General features: G+C 46.8%; 1 protein-coding gene across 2 annotated transcripts; it reads right to left on the bottom strand.

Moving 5' to 3' along the window:
• Positions 1-7,732: 7,732 nt before the first annotated feature.
• LOC128906658 (cytochrome c oxidase assembly protein COX20, mitochondrial) lies at positions 7,733-11,689 on the bottom strand. Of its 2 annotated transcripts, none has more exons than XM_054194259.1 (4): positions 11,431-11,689; positions 9,292-9,406; positions 9,087-9,150; positions 7,733-8,525 (listed from the first exon to the last, which is right to left on the bottom strand). In XM_054194259.1, exons 1-4 carry the CDS (start codon positions 11,461-11,463, stop codon positions 8,351-8,353), a joined length of 387 nt encoding a protein of 128 aa, XP_054050234.1. In that variant the 5' UTR covers positions 11,464-11,689; the 3' UTR covers positions 7,733-8,350. The 2 variants fall into 2 exon arrangements, with proteins under 2 accessions (XP_054050234.1, XP_054050235.1); XM_054194260.1 differs by having other exon boundaries at positions 7,733-8,492; positions 11,431-11,672.
• Between the last annotated feature and the right edge of the window lie 6,748 nt (positions 11,690-18,437).

The raw sequence follows: 18,437 nt of genomic DNA on the forward strand, positions 1-18,437 counted from the left end.
GGGCATAAAAACGCAAGTATGTGTTTTCGGGTCTGAGTGCGGCCCTCCTTTAAGTCACACCAGCCTCTGTTAACTCTTCTGCCACTCTCTGCTCCGGAGCTTTTCCACCAAGTTCCAACAAAAACTCATTCGCTTTAGACCTGGGGAGGTCTGTGCTGGCGAGGAGCACTGATGGAGCACGGGTTCCAAAATGGTGCAGATGCCCAGGAGAGGTGAGAAATAAAAAGGCCCAGAGTAGCACTGAAGATCTCTCTGGACATAAATGCAGGCTTAAAGCACCAGTGGTTGTTTACAAGGTGAGAGCCGAAGGAGAGGCTGATTCTCTTCCTTAGTCTCTCCTGAACTTTCAGCTCTGTGGAGCTGTTGAGCAAGTAGATAAGATAAGCCCTTGTATTATAAAAGGACTTTTGTCTTTGTGGTAAGAAGGTAGTAAGAGACGGGGGGAGAGGAAATGAGTCAGACTTGTTGGGAGGGATTTAATGTAATACATTTTTCTGAAAGAAATGACACTTGGCGTTTGCTCACATCATGCTGAAAATTCAGAAATAGTTGAGGTATCAGAGGCAAGTCCAGAAGCAGCACCATCACGTGCAGGTTGTGAGCAGTGGAGCTACGCACCCAAAGCCTGGCACTTCCACGTCGTGCACCCTTTGTCTTCTCCCCTTGGTTCTCTCTGCACCTGGGGAGCTGTGGGGCCTCCAGCCCATCCTGGCAGCACTGGCTGTGGCGGAGGGAATGAATTCCCTGAAAGCAAAACGGGAGGTTACTGGGTGGTCCTCTGCACCACACTGGACTTTTTCTGCCTTGAGTTTTGCAGATTCTCTATCTCTCCGTAGGTCACGCAGTTGCAGAAATGTTGTTTGGAGATGCAGTCCATCCTCCCGCTGGCGGCAGGACTGGCACTAGTGCTGGGGTCAGCTGGGGCTTTATCTAGCAGAAGGTTGAAAACCTGCAAGGGTGGAAATGACGTGACCCCTCTGGGCAACCTATTCCAGCACTGCACCGACCTCGTCGTAAAACGGTTTGTCCCAACGCCTGGCCTGAAGCTCCCAAGCTAGAGTTTGTGGCCATTGCCCCTGCCCCATCATATGCAGCTATCCAGAGGTGTTTGGCTCCGTCTTTGTAACTGTCCTGCAGATAATATTAGGTGGTTGTTAGGTCACCCCACAGCCTGCTCCTCCTCAGACTAAGTCCAACTCCTTCCACCGTTTTTCCAGAAGGGGTGTTCTTGACCTCCCTGAACACCTGAGGAGCCCTTCACTGGACCCTCTGCAGTTTTCTGACATCCTTGTAGACTGAGAGGCCCAAAGCTGGGCGTCAATATTGGACCTGCCGCCTCAGCCGTGTCACGTACCCGGCGGGTAAGTGTGTCCCTTGGTTTGCTGACCACATACTTCCTGATGGAGCTCAGGCGGTGGTTTGCCTTATTTGCAGTGAGAACGCTCTCTTGGCCCACGGTCAACTTGGCGTCCACTGTTAAGTCCTTTCCTTTTCAGCAGGGCGGCTACTCAGCTAGCTGCTTCCCAGCCTCTCCTCTCCGCTCCATGATGCAAGCAGCTACGCTGTAATAATAATAATAATAATAATAATAATAATAATAATAATAATAATAAAAATATTAATAACAATAATAATTATATAATTTATTAAACTGTTAAATAGTAAGCCAAACACCTCAAAAAGGAACATTAGTTGTAAATTACTTGTGCAAATTAAACTTCCTGTGTATTCTCCCTATTTGCCCTAAGAGACCTCGGAGAAAGCGGCTGTGATAGCGTGGCGAGAACTATTTCAGTACTTACGTTATCAGCGAACGCAACATTTAACTGTCACGAAACGCATTTGGTTTCCCGACCTAGGACATTCCTTCAGTCGTGCCTTTTGTATGAACCGGCCTGCCCCTTTTTCACAAAGAGAAGGAAAGCGTCTCCTGCGCGGAGTGGGGGCCACCACCGAGGGCCGCGCTGGCTGCCAGCGCTGGAGCCGCCGGGCTGGCTCCCATACGTGTCTGCGGTAGGAGCTGCTTTCTCAGAAAGAAAGGAGGAGGTGGCAGGAATCGCTGCGATCCGGCGCTCCGCTCCGCAGGGCAGCACGCTGAGCACAGCCCTGCCCCGCGTTGAGGGGACTCTGCAGTCTGCTTGTCCATGGAGAAGAAGGTGGAGGCCAGGGGCCACTTCCAAATAGCCAACATCTCCCCGGTGGCTCCGGGACATTCTCAGGAGGGGGCTGCTGCTACTGCTTCGGCAGACCCGTTGGCACAGTCCCGGAATATTTATGTGCCTCCAGGGCTTGGCAGCCGGCCAGGCCTTTTTTATTTTTTTCCTTTAAGGAAACACCCGGGGAAGAGAAACGAGAGACTCCCAACGTTTTTTTTCGGCAGATCCTAGTGCAGAAAACCAAGAGGAGGGAAGTTTTCAGGAACGATCTTCCTCTGATAGATACTTACTGCCTTGAAAGGTGTGTTATCCAGCAAGTACCAAGTTTAAGTACCCTTCTCCAGTCCCAGAACAAACCAGTGAAAATTACACTGCTGAAAGCAACCGAAAGGCTGGCAGGGGAAGGGAGGCACTGCGTGGGGTCCTCCTTGAATGGTGCCTGTATCTTAAGCCTCCTAATTCGAGTGGATCCCACTGGGATCCATCGCTAGTAGATGGACGGTGTTGCTGATGTTTCAGCAATGGAACGCCTCGGAATTTTGTCAGGCTTGCTGCCATACCAGAAGTCTGCGATTTAATTCAGGGCTGTGGTTTGTGGTGTCTCAGGGCGTTCCTGAAGTGTGGGGACCGTGGCTGCACGCGTGTGTCCAGGTACGCGTGTGTGCAGGGGGGCAGCCTGTGCTCCACTTGAACGGAACGTTATTCTGCGGGAGTGGCTTGTTGGCCGTGTGGTTGGTGGTGACTCTGTGACCCACTCAGATGCTCTCGAGATGCCTCTCTTAGATGATGTTGAGAGTGCACATGTGGGTGACCGAGGTGTACAAACTGAGGTATGGTGTCCCCAGAAGAAGGATGAACGGTGATACAGAAAATGGTGAGTTGAAATGAATGGTGACCGGCTTTTGGGATGGAGAGGACTGTCGTGCTTGTTAGAGGGGGTAAGAAGCCCCCACAGTAGTGGTTCAAGGGAACTTTGTGAGGTTTAGGAAAAAAGGGCTGAGCTCCTTTTATCCATCTGGGAGTCTGAGTAGGTGGTTACTGAAGAATGTGGCACTTGGATACTATCAGAGCTACGAGATCAAGTCAAACAAGTTCTGTCATGGCCTCACAATGCTGCCTCAGGTGACCCTTGAGGGCTTTAATGTTGGATGAAACCATTATAAGCACAGCACGTGATAATCACTGGTAGTTCCAGATTTCTTTGGGGGGCCTGAATGGAGTATCATCCCTTCTATTTTGAGGAATGGGCCTTTGGAAATTTTTTTGCTCTGTATTTGCTCTATGAAGGAACCCTGCAACAGCCATTTGTGCTAATGTATCCGCCCAATATTAAATCAGTTATTGGCTTTTCATCTTTAGCGATGTTGCCACCATCTCAGACAGAGCCTGAACGTTTCCTGACAGGGAAGGGGATGTTATCTTCCCTTTAATCACTTAAGTAACATATCCCAAGTGTTCTGTTGGTGGGAACTGAGGGCATCCTGACTGTGAATTTTGCACGGAAGCCATGAGCAAACGGGCTGGGTGGATCTCTCTCTCCCTTTCCGCAGCATCTCTGCAGTGTCACAGTGATGAGGTGGTGGAGAAAGATCTTTCTCGCTGGCCTTGGCCACCTGGAGAAGGTAAAAGTGGTAAGAACTCTTGACCTGGACGATGGAAAGCATGAATATCAGTCAGAGTTGTAAAGCTTGTAGGTGAACTCCAAAATCCCGTCATGCGCGTATATACAGGCTTGAAGGTCAAGATGTCTCATGGATAAATGCACACCGTGGTCACCAGAGCTGATCACAAGCCATTTGCCATCAACAGGGAAGATGAGGATCTGTTGTCCGGGGAGAGAAGCCACGTTGGCTGAGCACGCACCTGCTGCCCTTTGTAACGGCACTGGACAAAAAAACCAAGGAGTTTAAAAAATAAGCGAAGCACGCGTTTCCTTCTCTCCAGCGCATGACGACAGAGAGGAGGAATGTTTGGGTCCATTAAATACGCCACCAGAGTGTATGGGCTGGGTATTTCTGGAGCTGTGGCCAACCTAAAGAGAAAGAGCCCTGCAGTGGGAATTGCCTGCCCCCAAGGTACATTTTAGGCACTGCCAGCAGGCTCCTGGCACGTCCAGGAAAGTTGAGGGCTCTGGCACAGCCTTGCTCACGGCAGCTGACAGCAGGATTAAAATATCCTCCTCAGAATGAACTGCTCTTGATCTTGGGAAGCAGCAGATAGAGGGATGCCGTGACCGATCCATCCCCGCAGGCACAGGCAGACCCACTGCTGGAGGGCGCTCAGGCAGACTACGAGCCCGTGAAAACATGGGGGCTTACCAACAGTCCTAGTCAGGGTGCTGCTTCCTGTGAATAAAAGCCTGCGTTTTCCTCAAACTGTCTCATCCGAGGCTCTGCCTTCTCATCAGCCTGCTCCTCCGCCCCTGTTTGAAGGTTTAGCAGCCACCCTTGCTTTGTGTAGTATTTTCATTTTAAGCGTAAGAAGGATAGATGTTCCAAGGCCTCGAGTCTCCAGCTCCACTTCTGACATTTAATTAATTCTTGATTCTTCAATTTAAAAAATAAATCATCAAAGGATCATCTTCTTGATGATCTGCACACGCCATAAAACCTTCGTTTCCATCAGTTTCCCAAGGCAATAACAACATATTTGTTTGAAACTTTAAATGGAGGAAACCAAACAATTTTCCCTGGTGACCGCTGAGCTCCTGAGCTCAACGCCTGGATATGGGAATGAGAGAAGGATGGGAATTAGTCTGCTAAGCTGGGGAAAACCTTTCACTTGGGAGCTCATTACAACTGAGTCCACACAGTACTTCATTGTCACCCGGGTTGCTTGCACCAGAAATAACAGACTTACTTCCCCCCCACCCCCCAAAAATCACCCTACCAAAAGCCAGGCTCATTTGTTAATGAGAGAAGGTGACCCTTCCCTTGCAGTGCTCGGGGACTTGGGGTGGGCGGTGACGCACACAGGGAAGCCTGAAAAATGCAGCAAGAGCCAACACCTCCCCAAAATCTCCGCTCGGGTGAAGAGGTAAATGACGAGTTTGGGACGAGAGCTGCCATTGCCCCTTGCTGTCAACGTCAAAAAAAGTTCTTGGGTTTTGAGCCTGTTGCAATTGGTGGGCAAACACCTTTTCCCAAGAGTTATCGCTCTTGCGGGGAGCGGCACGAGCGAGGTGCGGGGCAGCCAATGGGGCCACAAACCCACCTACTAATTTTGGTGGCGTTTTCGAATGCTTCAAGGGAGGATTTTACTTAACTTCAGGGATCAAAACTAAGTGTGCTGGGCAGTCACCGCCCCGTGACCAAGTAACTAACTGTCAGTAAAATAAACAAGATTTTAGCAACTTCATAGCTTAAAGTTGCTATACAACATTCATTCTCTCCTTTCTAAGGCTCAGTCAGAGGGCTGGAAACCAAACACCTTCAAAATTACTATTTCTCTTCCTTTCTAGTATCCGTCTGGTAGGTTTTAATTGGAAGAATGTTTTGAACCTCGATAAAGCAAGAACTATCACATTAGCAGCAATACTTAAAGATATCAAGTCCAACAGTAAAACACCGATGCATGCTATGCATTTCCACCAATGACTTACATTAAAAAAATTCGGATTAATAGGGTTACAGCTCACTAATTTAAAAAATAGTTAGGAAATTGTTTTCAAATGTTACCGTTTCTTCTACTAAGTTACTACAATTTTTAGATCCTCGTGAATGTATCCCAATTTACGACAACTAACAGCCTTGAGATTCTGGGGTTTTGTCCTGTCCTTCACCCTTCCAACAGGGGTTTGTAACCCGTCAGTCACTTTCAATCCATTTTTCCACAGCTGGCACAGGAGCAGCCGTAGCCGGTGCTTTGAGGAATTACGTTGGACTTTCCCCCGCCTCGCCTCCTGCATGTTTAACCCTGAGCATTCTTCCCTCTGCTACTGCAGGCCCCCGTCTTTAACACCAACCGAGTCCTGCTCACAGCTTCCTTGGCTCATCCCCCCAGCCCCACTCTGCAAAAGCTCCGACTGCCGGTTGGCTCCATTCCGCCTCAACTTTCACTGGGTAAGGAAGCCCGAACGTTGTCGGCCAGACTGCCTGCGCATCGCCTCTCTCCCCATTTTCCTGTTAACATCTGGCACACTCGTTTTACATTTTGCACAGTGAGGCAGAAGTATTAGATCGGTTATCTCCGCAGCGCAGGTACCTCCAGGAATTCACCGTTATTGGCCAGAATTGCTAATACTGTGGTTAAACTGCTATTGAGCTAATAGCCTTAAATGCAGCAGCTTAAACCAACACCAATTAACACTGAAGAGGATCTAATGTTGCAGTTTTTCCCCAATTTTTTAATTTACACGGCGTTGTGATGCTTCTGCTTTTTTATACACGCGGTCACAGTACTTGTGCACTTTGAAGGATGCCACTATGCGCACACTAACTTCTTTCCTATCGGTACAAACCAGCGTTCTCCTCTTTCTCTTCTTTTACTCTGACAAAGAGTAAATTTTCACCCGCATGCTTTTGTTTCCTAACTCCCCGGCTGAACTATGACCTCGCAGCCAAAAGACCCCCTGCTTAGGCTGCAGCTCCTTTTCTTAGGTCAGATAGGAAAGAACTCAACCCGTATTAAAATAGGAGCTTGCTAATTCCCCGCTCATGGCTCAGTTTCCCACTAGCGCTCCAAGGGCTTTAGGAGGCAACAGCTCCCACCCCATCCAAAGGGAAGGAGCCTTCCTCCCCCCCAGCACAGAACCAGAGGAAATACTTTTCGGAATGAAGAGTTCGCTACCAGTTAACTTCTGAGTTTAGATTTTGCAGTGAGGACAGGAAGCGTTTCATTGCGCTAACTCAGGTTTTCTGGAGACTTTTTATATTAAACTGTTGAACTCAATGTCCTCCATAAAATTTATCTTCATTGTTTCCTCCAGAAGAAAGAGGACTAGAAGAAAAAAAGGAAACAGAGTATACTGGTTTGTTTTCTTCTTCTAAGAGGCTAATCCACAGAGGGTAGAAGTTGAATTATCTTAGTGTAAATAGCATGTTCGTTTAGTGCTCTCATGCATATTTCCAAATTAAATAAGTAGAGCAATGCCGCTGTTCACATCTGGATTCTCAAACCTCCCCAAACCTACTTGAGTTAACCGATTGCAAACTCTCTCAGACTAAGTACAGGGTGGGGTAAGTACAGGACTATTTTTGCTCAGTGAATGCCTTCAGACCAAAAAGTGCTTATAGCTTAATATACTATAAATAATTCTGTGAAAAAAGTAAATACATTGTCTCACTGGTGTAGAGAGAAGCAAGCACGGAATACTATGCCATCACTCATCTTTTTACCAATATGCAATTAGCCCTAAACGCTGTATCTCCAAATAAGATGGTTTCCTTGAAATTATATAGTGTTATTTCATTCAACTGAAAACATACAGTGAAATATACAAGAACCCAAACTACTGACCATCACTATTTACAAATAACGTAAATTATTATTCCAGCAATTGTAAGGAAGTGTCTTAAATAGAAGTAAATCAAGTAAAAAGATTAATCAAGTAAAAAGAGTAGTTACATAGCTTAGACTGCTTCTGAAGCGTGATTTTATTTAGTTTCACACAGAACAAAACCAGAAATCCTTCAACTTCACACTGTATATATAAATTATGTGAAGTTATTCTGCAGCTGAAATCTTACAAAGGCTACTGATATCACCCACCTTGCACAAGCAAAGCCTTCACCTACTGTTAAAATATTGCCGTTTCACAAAAGCACAATTAACAGTAGCACTGAAGGATACACTTACTCAGAGAACAGCTAATGAAAATATTTTCCTGTATTTAAATGAGACATAATTATAATTTGATAAAATGAACCATTCTGTTTGTAATGGAAGTCAAAGCAGCCCCGAAACACTGCCATTAATCCTCTGAGACCCTCTAGCAGAACACATCAGTTCCCAGATGTTTATTAGGTGGTCATTCTTAACTGTGTACATAGTCATATACATACATACATACACGAAACAAAGAAAGGCTTGTACGCTGACTTGAAAGATTCACTGTGAATTTCTTGCTCGGATTTGCTAGGAAAACCAGCATGATTTGTCAGTTTTAGGCACCTCACACATTTACAGGAAAGACTGCCATTTTTGGACCACCTTCTCCCAGAGCTGTATTAGACCACGGATTCCTCTATCGCAGACTATGAATTGCTTCCTTCATTGCCAGTTTGTTTTCTTTCTGGATCAAGAGAACTGCCTTCAAATAAAATTTTGTTTCTCATTCCTTCTTTAAGCATCCTTTGACGGATCCTGTGTTGGGCCAAATTGTACCTGCAGTAAAACCTAGAGGAGGGGATGAAAAGAAAACAAGATTCCCTGCTTTATATGAGTGACAGTATCAAATCAGAGTTATTCAACCAGTTGAAAAGTTGAAACCGCATATAATAATGCTAGTAAAATTCATTATGAAATGATGTATAACGAATATACCAGAGTAACTGCTATTTCTTTAAGGCAAACATTAAGCAGCCACTGAGGAGCAGGATATACAAGTCCAATGGAAAATGCTAATTTCTGTAATTTGGATCTTAATTTCATGACCATTTAGTCTGCTGCCTTTATAATTAGGACAGAAGGATAGCATATGTGAAGGAAAAAACAAAGAATTAAGAAAGACCAAAATAACTGGGTGGTTTGCTCTCTTCTGATTCAAGAAACAATGGCAAGTTTTTTTTTAAAAAAAATCAACATAAAAATTCAAAGGCCTGAAACTCTTTTCCTTTAAAAAAATAAGTATTTTGGGGAGAAGGAAGAGGACACTTTGCTAGGCAAGTTTTTTTATGGAGTTTCAGAAACAGTGTGAAAGGTCACATGGGGATCATGTTGTACAAAGCAGTCAACATCGGTCTGTCAAAATTCAAGAAGTGTTTTACATACCAGTATCCTAACATTGTGCAAATAAAACCACCGACTGCAAAGTCACAAGATCTTCTAACTCTACCTGAAAGAAAAACAAAAATCCTCAAAAAATTAGAGAAAAAACCTCATATGACTTCCCATTATTAATAAAACCTAACAGCAAATAGGAATTAATTTTTCCTTGCAAATAAATATATAAAACCCAGAAGGCACAAGTACTTACTAGTTGCTAAAAAATGTCCAAGACCCACAACTAAAGATCCCACGGAGCCATAGAGCACTGATTCTCGTGAACATGGGACACTTTTAACATCAAGAAATCCTAGGAGTTTAAAGGACTGTAAAAAAAAAACAAACCACACCACAAATTCAAAAAAATTACTTTTGTAGAACTCTATGATGCCAACTGAGCAAAAAGTGAACATACAAACTCTATATCGGGGCAGAACTGAACATGCACAGCTGCATCAGGAATAGTTTCGGAAAAGTCAACTATTGATTTAGGCAACATTATTCTGTACAAACCTGCCGATCCATCCTTTCTATTGAATCTTATAAAAGAACTACTTCATTTTTTTTCCTTTACACTCCCCCAAAAAGGACGGGAGAAAACCCTTAAGAATCCAGGATCTCTGTTCAAAATCAACATACATCACAACACACAGGCAGGGTTACAATCAATTATGCAGTGAGTTATGCCATGTAATTTTAATATCTGAAAAGGCAAATGTGCTTAAAAAAAAGTGAAATTACTGGGGAAATTACTGGTTCACTACTACATGTAGTAGAGAACCTCATACTGAGCATTTAAAACATTTATAAACCAGTGATATTTAACCTAATCGCATGTATAGCCAGGGCCTGTGCACAGAAATTCTTCTATATACAACACAGAAGTTTTTAAACTAACCTACTGGTACAAGTTATCCAAACTACTTCATACTCTGTCTCACATCTATAACCTACCCCAGTTTATACCTACCAGTTTTCTATTTAATTTTCAAATGGTAATTACACGTGGCATTCATAAACCCAACTGTGAACTGACAAATATGTTTTTCATTTCAGAGATGCCTACACTGGCTTCTGCATAACCCAGGTCTTCTAACGAATACAATTTGTATTTCCCACCTGACGAACATCCCTGCATATGCACAATGGCACTTTAGGCAGGAGTGGGAAACCACACACAAATACGTCTCAAGACGACTTGGGTCAGAGTTAAGGTGGCTGCACTATAGTAACGTCTGCACATCTTTCTGCTATTAATTCTTTTGTTAGGGATGGTGTAAGAATTTGTCCTCATTCTACTGTGTTTAAATCCTTAGACCATTAAATACCACATGTGCAACTATATCAACTGAAATCTTGAAAGATAATTTTAAAATGGTTTTAATTTTTTTGTAAAGCTATTCTACTTGGACAAAGTAGAATTTGCAGATGGGAGTACTACAGTCAACTACGGGTGGAGGGCTGACAACTCTGAGACAAGACATTGTGAAACAACGTCTGACTGGGGCAAGAGGGATGGCAAGCATCTGACAACAGCTGGATTTGTATGCAAGTATGGAAATCCCCATCAATGATTTCATTTACATTCCCTGTGGACGACCATTAGCTGTTTCCACACAACCCCTGTCTACAAACGAGACAAAAAGATTTGGTCTATGTTGGTCTAGTCCCCTAATGAGTAATTTCAAATACTCTCGCATGGAAGAAGTCACTCGATATCTTGCTGTTGTTGGCTAAGAAGGCACCCCTGCTACGTCCGTGCAGCATGATGCATCCTTTCAAAATAGTATTTCACCTGCTGCCATACTTGACATCCCTTGTTGTGACTCCAGCCACTGCTAACCACTGCGTTACGAAGGCTCAAGTGTCACGACAGCGTTTCACCCGCGGAGAGAAAGCCCCGTGGCGGGCTCCGTGGAAAAACAAGCGCAACCCACCCCCTTCCTCCCCGGCCCCGGCCCCGCAGAGCCTCAGCTCCGCCGTCGCTTTCCGTGTATTGTTCCCCCATTATTTCCTCTGGAGCAAAACCGGCGGGGGATCAGCGCTGCTCTGCGACGCCCTCTCCTCTCCCCGGCCGTGGGCTCCCCCTCGCCTTTCGGGGGCGCGGGGAGCCTTCCTCATCCTCCTCCGCCTCCCGGCTGCGCTTCAGCGGGGCGGGCGGGAACCCTCACAACGCCTGACAGGCTCCGCGCACCGCCGCCTCCTGCCTCTGCGGGGATCGGGGGCCCGGCCTGGCCGAGGCGACGTGAGGCGGGACCACGGCTCCCTCAGCCGCCCGCCTCAAGCCGGGCCGAGGAGGGGAGGCTCCGGGGCGGGAAGGGCCCCTCACCGCCCGCCCATCCTCCATTACCTTGCTCGGCTCAGAGTCGCCCTCGCCCGCCATGATGTGACAAGCGCCTTTCCCGGCTGCCCGCCCCCCCTCCCCGCACACCAGCGAGGCCGGACTACGGCCGCCTAGAGAAGGCAGGGGGAGGGGCCACTCTATCCGCCCCGGCCCGCCCCATCTCTATGGTGCCCGCGGGGGAAAAAGGCGGGGGGGGCGGCCGAGCGCGCCGGCGCCATTTTAGGTCTCGCGCTGAGATTCCAGCAAAATCCTTTGTTCGGTGAAATGGGTCACGGCGTGGGGCGCGCGCCCGCGCATGCACGCACGCACGCACGCACGCACGCACGCACGAGGGGGAAGGGGAGGGGAGGGGAGGGGGAGGGGGCGAGCGCGGTGCTCGCGCTCATGCCCGCCCCGCCCCGTTCCGTTGTGCTCGGGGCGCGCGCCTTCGCCGGGCGGCAACGGTTGTGGCGGGCGGGCCGGCGGCTGTGGCGCGCGGCGGCGAGTGCGGGCAGCGCCCCGCGGTCCCGGCGCTGCGCAGGCTGCGGGCGGGGCAGGGCCGACCCCTGCCGCCCCTCCGCTGCTGGGGTTACCGTCTCGGTGCTGCGAGAGCGGCAGCTCCGCGTCCTCCTCGGGCCCTTCCTGCGTGGGGAGGGTGGCGCACGTCCGCCATGTGCCTCCCCATCGCGCTGTGGGCCGCGGCCGCAGGAGAGGTCGTTGAGGACGGGTTCCAAAGCAGCTGGCGGCCCGGTGCGGCACCGCAAGTCCTCGGTGAGAGGCCCTGCCGCAGCCCGGCCGCCTGAGGGCCTAGGTCCCAGCTTGTCAGAGCTATTAAAAGCTAAAAGGGTAGTAACAGGACGAGGAGACGTAAACACCCTCCGTGGGTAGCGCCTAGTGGGAGAAGGAGGTTATGGGACCCCTCACGGGGTGCAGGTAGCCTGAACGACGTGGACATCATGATTTTGAGTGTCCCTTCCAACCTAGACGATTCTATGATTGGCATCACGGATGCAGGGAGGGGTTTTCAGCCTGGGCGGGAAGGAAGCCAGAGTGCTGGGGTGGGATGAGGAAAAGGTGACGTACAAGCGGGAGGGAAGTACCCTGGTGGCAGGGGAAGAAGGCTGAGGAAGAGTTGTTTCCCAAGAAGTGAAAATGGTCTTGGGTGGGACATTTTACAACTAAATCGGGCAAAACATAGTGGATGCAGCAGGGGGATGTCTTCCGCTAAATCAGGTGGACGTGCTAGAAATGATGCCTTAGAGATGTAGTTGTACCTGTAGTAATATCTGAAGAGGTCAATAGTGCTAAGTAACGTGGGTCAGAGTTTCATAGTTCTGCAAGAGACTGTAAAAATGCATTTTGCTCTGAGAAAACAAGTCTGTGCCTGATAAGTAGTGAATTACAGGGTAGGTTCAATTTAGGACCTTTTCCATTTTAGCAATGAAGTATAACCAGGATGAGAAATGTGGAGTATTGCTCTTTGATTTAAAAAATAATGTTTCTTGAAACACATTGGTTTCCCGGGAGGAATGAAATATCTTCAGACCTTGCTAAATATTATATTTGGTTGGTTGGTTGGTTTTTTTTAATCCTATGCTAAATAAAATGGTCTTTTTCACACACTGAAATTTAAGCCAGTTTGAGTTTTCTGTTATTATCTTAGGGTTTCCAGGATTTTGAAAACCATGCATGTTTACACAGTCAGTTTTGGTGTATCACTAGTTGAAAAGTGCTATTGGACATTTGTGTGAGCTATTTTAAATCTCTGATGGATTAGAAACAAGTCTCAATCCTTCTGAACAGTCCCGATCTGTCACTGTTTTAACATCTTCATAGGCTTTGCAAGCAATGCTCAGAATTCATGGAACACACTGATTCAATACATTTACTATCCATTTTAAAAAAATCAGTAAACATTGTTTGAATTACGAGTAGTTTAGCCTGTTTAAAGCTGTCGTATGTTATGTATGTAGTGCTGCAAACATAGGACATTTGCTACAGTATGTGAAAAACAAAATTATTGGCATAATCTTTCCTGAGAAAAGTTCGTAATGTATGTTTTTTATCTTGGTTTAAAAAATGTCATTGCATTTTATTAAGGAATGACAAGTGCTGAGGAATATAGTAAGAAATCACAAGAACATGCTGTTATATATATCTCAGATTAACAAAGCCACAATGGTGAAAAATAGACACTGCTTTTACTGCCAATGAGGTGGCCTGGCCTGCAGAAGTTCATATTTTGAAGGAGAAGAATGGAAAGATCATTTTTTGCTTTGAAACAGGAAATCGGCTTTGGAATTAAGGTGCTGGAGAGCAGAGTACACAAATAGAGCATCTTCTGACTGATAGTCAAGAGTAGGCTAAGGAGAAGCGTGTGGTTTTACCTACATGTCATTTATCCCTTTTCCAGCTATCTGAATCACACAAATTACACTGAAATACCAATTGGCAGGAAACATAACATTCTAGGTTTTTTTCCCCTCTTTGGTACTCACTCCTTAATCTGCTTTACTGTTGCACTTCATTGTTCTGCTTTGTCTCTCTTAGAAGTTGCCCTTTGCGGCGTTAGAAATACGCAGGGGGCTGCTTGACAGTGCTTGGCATCAGCGAAGGCACTTGAGCTGGAGCCTCCTTGGCTTAAAAGCAGAGGTGCCGCTGATGTGACGCTTTGGGACAGCCTGCAGCTGCCTTTTCCTTCTGGCCTGTGGGGACCTGAGATGTTGGGGCATGCAGGGCCACAGGGCGATGCCATCTGGCTCTTGAGGAGGGCTGGGCTCTTGAAGCGTGGGCCTTGTACTTCTGCTGCTTTTCTCTGGATGTGTTTTGAAGGCTCTGGAAGTAGGATGCTCTTTTTCACATCCTGGATTCAAATAAAAACGTGGATTGTAGCATCATAGAAGGGTTTAGGTTGGAAGGGACCTTAAAGATCGTCTGGTTCCAACCCCTGTGTCATGGGCAGAGACACCTCCCACTAGACCAGGCTGCTCAAAGCCCCATCCAGCCTGGCCTTGAACACTTCCAGGGAAGGGGCATCCACAACTTCCTTGGGCAACCTGTGCCAGTGTCTCACCACCCTCATAGTGAAAAATTTCTTCCTGATATCTAATCTAAATCTACCCTCTTTCACTTTAAGACCATTACCCCTCATCCTATCACTCCACTCCCTGATAAGAGTCCCTCCCCATCTTTCCTGTAGGCCCCCTTTAGGTACTGGAAGGCTGCTGTAAGGTCTCCCTGGAGCCTTCTCTTCTCCAGGCTGAACAACCCCAACTCTCTCAACCTGTCTTCATAGGAGAGGTGCTCCAGCCCTCTGATCATCTTCCTGGCCCTCCTCTGGACCCACTCCAACAGGTCCATGTCCTTCTTGTGCTGACAACTCCAGAGCTGGATGCAGTATTCCAGGTGGGGTCTCATGAGAGAGGAGCAGAGGGGCAGAATCACCTCCCTTGACCTGCTGGCCACGTTTCTTTTGATGCAGCCCAGGATGCAGTTGGCTTCCTGGGCTGCAAGTGCACACTGTCAGCTCATGTTGAGCTCATCAGCCAACATCCCAAATCCTTCTCCTCAGGGCTGTCAGCTCATGTTGAGCTCATCAGCCAACGTCCCAAATCCTTCTTCTCAGGGCTGCTCTCAATCCATTCTCCACCCAGCCTGTATTTGTGCTTGGGATTGTCCCGAGCCAAGTGCAGGACCTTGCACTTGGCCTGGTTGAACTTCATGAGGTTGGCATGGTCCCACCTCTCAAGCCTGGATAACTGTTCTAGCTAGCTAAAATGCAGGTTTTAGCCTGTTTTAGTTGATAAAGTGGGATGAGGCTGTGCGGGCATGCGGTGCTGCTACATTTGTGATGGTGATAGCAGAGGGAATGTGAGAGCTCCTGAAATACGCCTGCTGCCTTGCCAGTGTGATTTGCTACAAGGGCTGGACCAACCTTTGATTAAACCCTTGGTACAGCCAGCCCAGCAGAGGCACGTCCCAGAGTATATTCCCGTGTGTCCTGCCCGAGTGTCCTACAGGGAAGGAGGTTGAGCAAGAGCCCTGGTCTACATGTCTTCCGTCCTCCACTGACAGGGACACTGCATTGTTCCTGGAAGCTGGGCACTTTGTATATATGTTTGGGATTGCTGCCTTGGTTTTCCGACCCTAAAGGACACGACTGATAGAAAGATACTTCTTTCCTTAATGGCATTATCTGGAGCTGGAGACCCTTGGCAGAAGCTGCCTATGCATGCTCAGTTTTATCCATTGTAGCGTGCTGACACTCCTTCTCAGCAGTTTGAACTTTCCCTGTATTTATGCAGTCCTTATTTTTATTAGTGGTGATCAATAAGGCATAGCATCCCTTGCTGTGAAGCTGCACACCTGTCCACTCCATCCTGAAATTGGCCAGCTTGGGAATGGTTTGGAGTGGTCTTTGGCAGCAGTCCTTGTTCTGTCCCATCACCCTTCACCTCTGTGTTTAAAGGTCAGGCCGGGCAAAGCTCTTGTCAGTCCAGCAGCAGGAAAAAGGCCACCACATACAGGACATGGGGCAGCGGACAAAAGGCCCTCATGTCACAACAGTGGCTTACTGACTTCTCCAGTGCTTATTTCCTTCATCACATGGAGCACTTTCTTGAGGAGTCTGAACCTACATACAAGGATCTCATCACTTCTGAAACAATTTGGGCTGTAGGCCCTAGAAGGAGGAAGCCATCACACAGGTGTGGAATTTCCTACCTTTAGCACCTCTTGGTCATATAAGTTATTTCTATACCACAAGCTGTTTATGTAGCCTTGTGGAGAAGCAAGCACCTGCAAAAGATGTGACAGCCTGTCCTCGGAAATAGATTTGATAGGAGGTATGGGTGATAACCACTCTAGGATGATGGCTACCATAGGCCTTTCAGATAACTAACCTTCAGTGAGGTGCATTCAGCATCTCCCTAAGGGTGGCATGCTCTGCCCTGGTAGTTGGCGAAGTCCCTCCTCCCGGTCTGTCTGTAGCAGTTGATACTGACAAGTGGGGGCTGCTCTGTCTGCTGGTATCAAACCACTCTCGGCTTCGCCTTTCAGCTCCACACATAGCTTAAACTGTTCCAAGGTGGGCTGCTGACACCAGAGGTGGTCCATGCTTTCCTCTTCTTTGCTGTGCAATCCTGCCTTCTCCTTTGTACCACCAGTTCTGCCACCTGATGCAACGGAAAGATTAACACTGCACAAAAAGCTGTTTTGTGGGCATTGTGGGCAGGGGAAACACGCTGATCTTCTGAGAGCAGTGCAGATTTAGATCAAGTGCTTCAAGAAGCTGCTCTGTTGGAGATGATGTTTGGTAGGTAGCAGGCCATCAAGTTCTTGGGCTAGTAGTTGAGGCATGCCTCAAGACAAGTTTTGGAGATGTTCAGCGGGACATTTTCTCTCTCTTCATGGTCACCCTGAAGCTCCTTAAATAGTGGTCGATCAATTGCTTGTGGTGACCACATGCCATTTCGTAAGCCGTGAAAGCAAGGGGTACTTAGACTTGCCAGAAGTCAGGAAGAGGGTGGTTATTCATAGAATCATAGAATCATAGAATCGCTGAGGTTGGAAGGGACCTTTAAGATCATCAAGTCCAACCATTAACCTACCCTGACAAAAACCACTTCTAAACCATGTCCCTAAGTGCCCCATCTACCCTTTTTTTAAACACCTCCAGGGATGGTGAATCCACCACCTCCCTGGGCAGCCTATTCCAATGTTTAATAACCCTGTCAGTGAAAAAATGTTTCCTAATGTCCAATCTAAACCTCCCCTGACATAACTTGAACCCGTTTCCTCTTGTCCTATCACTTGTCACCAGGGAGAAGAGGTCAGCCCCCGTCTCTCTACAACCTCCTTTCAGGTAGTTGTAGAGGGTGTTAAGGTCTCCCCTCAGCCTTGTCTTCTCCAGGCTAAACAACCCCAGCTCCCTCAGCCGCTCCTCAACGACTCATGTCCACTCATGTCCTCAGTTGTCATGAGGGTGTTTGTCCTTCGGGAGGAGGACGTAACGTTACTGGATGCAAGTGTGTAGGAGTTAATGTATGTTGGTAGTTTTGTGGTGGTGAATGGTTATTGTGACGGCTGTAGAGGTACTGTGCAGTAGGTTATGTCAGGGTAACCACCCTTGTGGGGACGGGGCAGGCACAAAGACTGGGTGCAGGCTGCTGTTGCCAAGGCAGTCAGCGACCACGCACATGCAATTGAATTAAAAAAAAAAGACTTTTTTTTTTCCCCCTCAAGAATTAATGCTAATGCAAATTAAATTTCAGCTGCAAGACAGTTTTATTCTGGGTTGGCTTCGCTGATCGTTTCTGTAGGTTGACTTTGCCTGACTTGTTCCTAACAAATGGTCTTTTCAGCTGCAACACGTAAGAGATGTGAATTCAATGTACTCTTCTAAAAGCCAAGGAAATAACGACGGGCTTCTAATGGCTTTATTTCTTCTGCTAGGTCTTGTAATCTGTTTATCTAATTCAGGCACTTGATTCAAAAAGAAAGAGGAGTTTATATAAAAAAAATGCTTATATAAAATGTAGCGGTTATAATTGCAGCTACAGTTAGAGCTACATTTAGAACTTCCTGACTTATTAGCAGCAATTGGACTTAAGGATGCTTCTGACTAAAAACAGAACAGAGGTTTTCTTAATTAACCAAAATTTTTCATATAATGTAAATTATTTCTATTTTGTCTATAAAGCATGTCTTAAATGGATTAGCGGCAAATACTGACAGACACTAAGTTTTCTTGTATGTGACTGTAATCCACTTCAAGCAGATAATGGTAGTATTTATTTCTGCCATTTTTTGGTCCATTTTTTTAAGTCGCAACTTTGGAAGATGTAGAACTTGTTTTCTGCAACTGAAGACATTAGGAGATATATGCTATTTCTGAAATAATTATTTCTGAATAATAATGACCTAGTAACCATAGAGTTGTAGAAACAGGAATGTGGAAGGGACCTCCTCTTGCCTCAGAGCTACTTTACTTAGGCCTGTTTCATTCCTAACATGTTCATCTAACTTTGTTTTAA

The sequence above is a fragment of the Rissa tridactyla genome, chromosome 3, assembly GCF_028500815.1.
Source record: "Rissa tridactyla isolate bRisTri1 chromosome 3, bRisTri1.patW.cur.20221130, whole genome shotgun sequence".
Taxonomy (NCBI): Eukaryota; Metazoa; Chordata; class Aves; order Charadriiformes; family Laridae; genus Rissa; species Rissa tridactyla.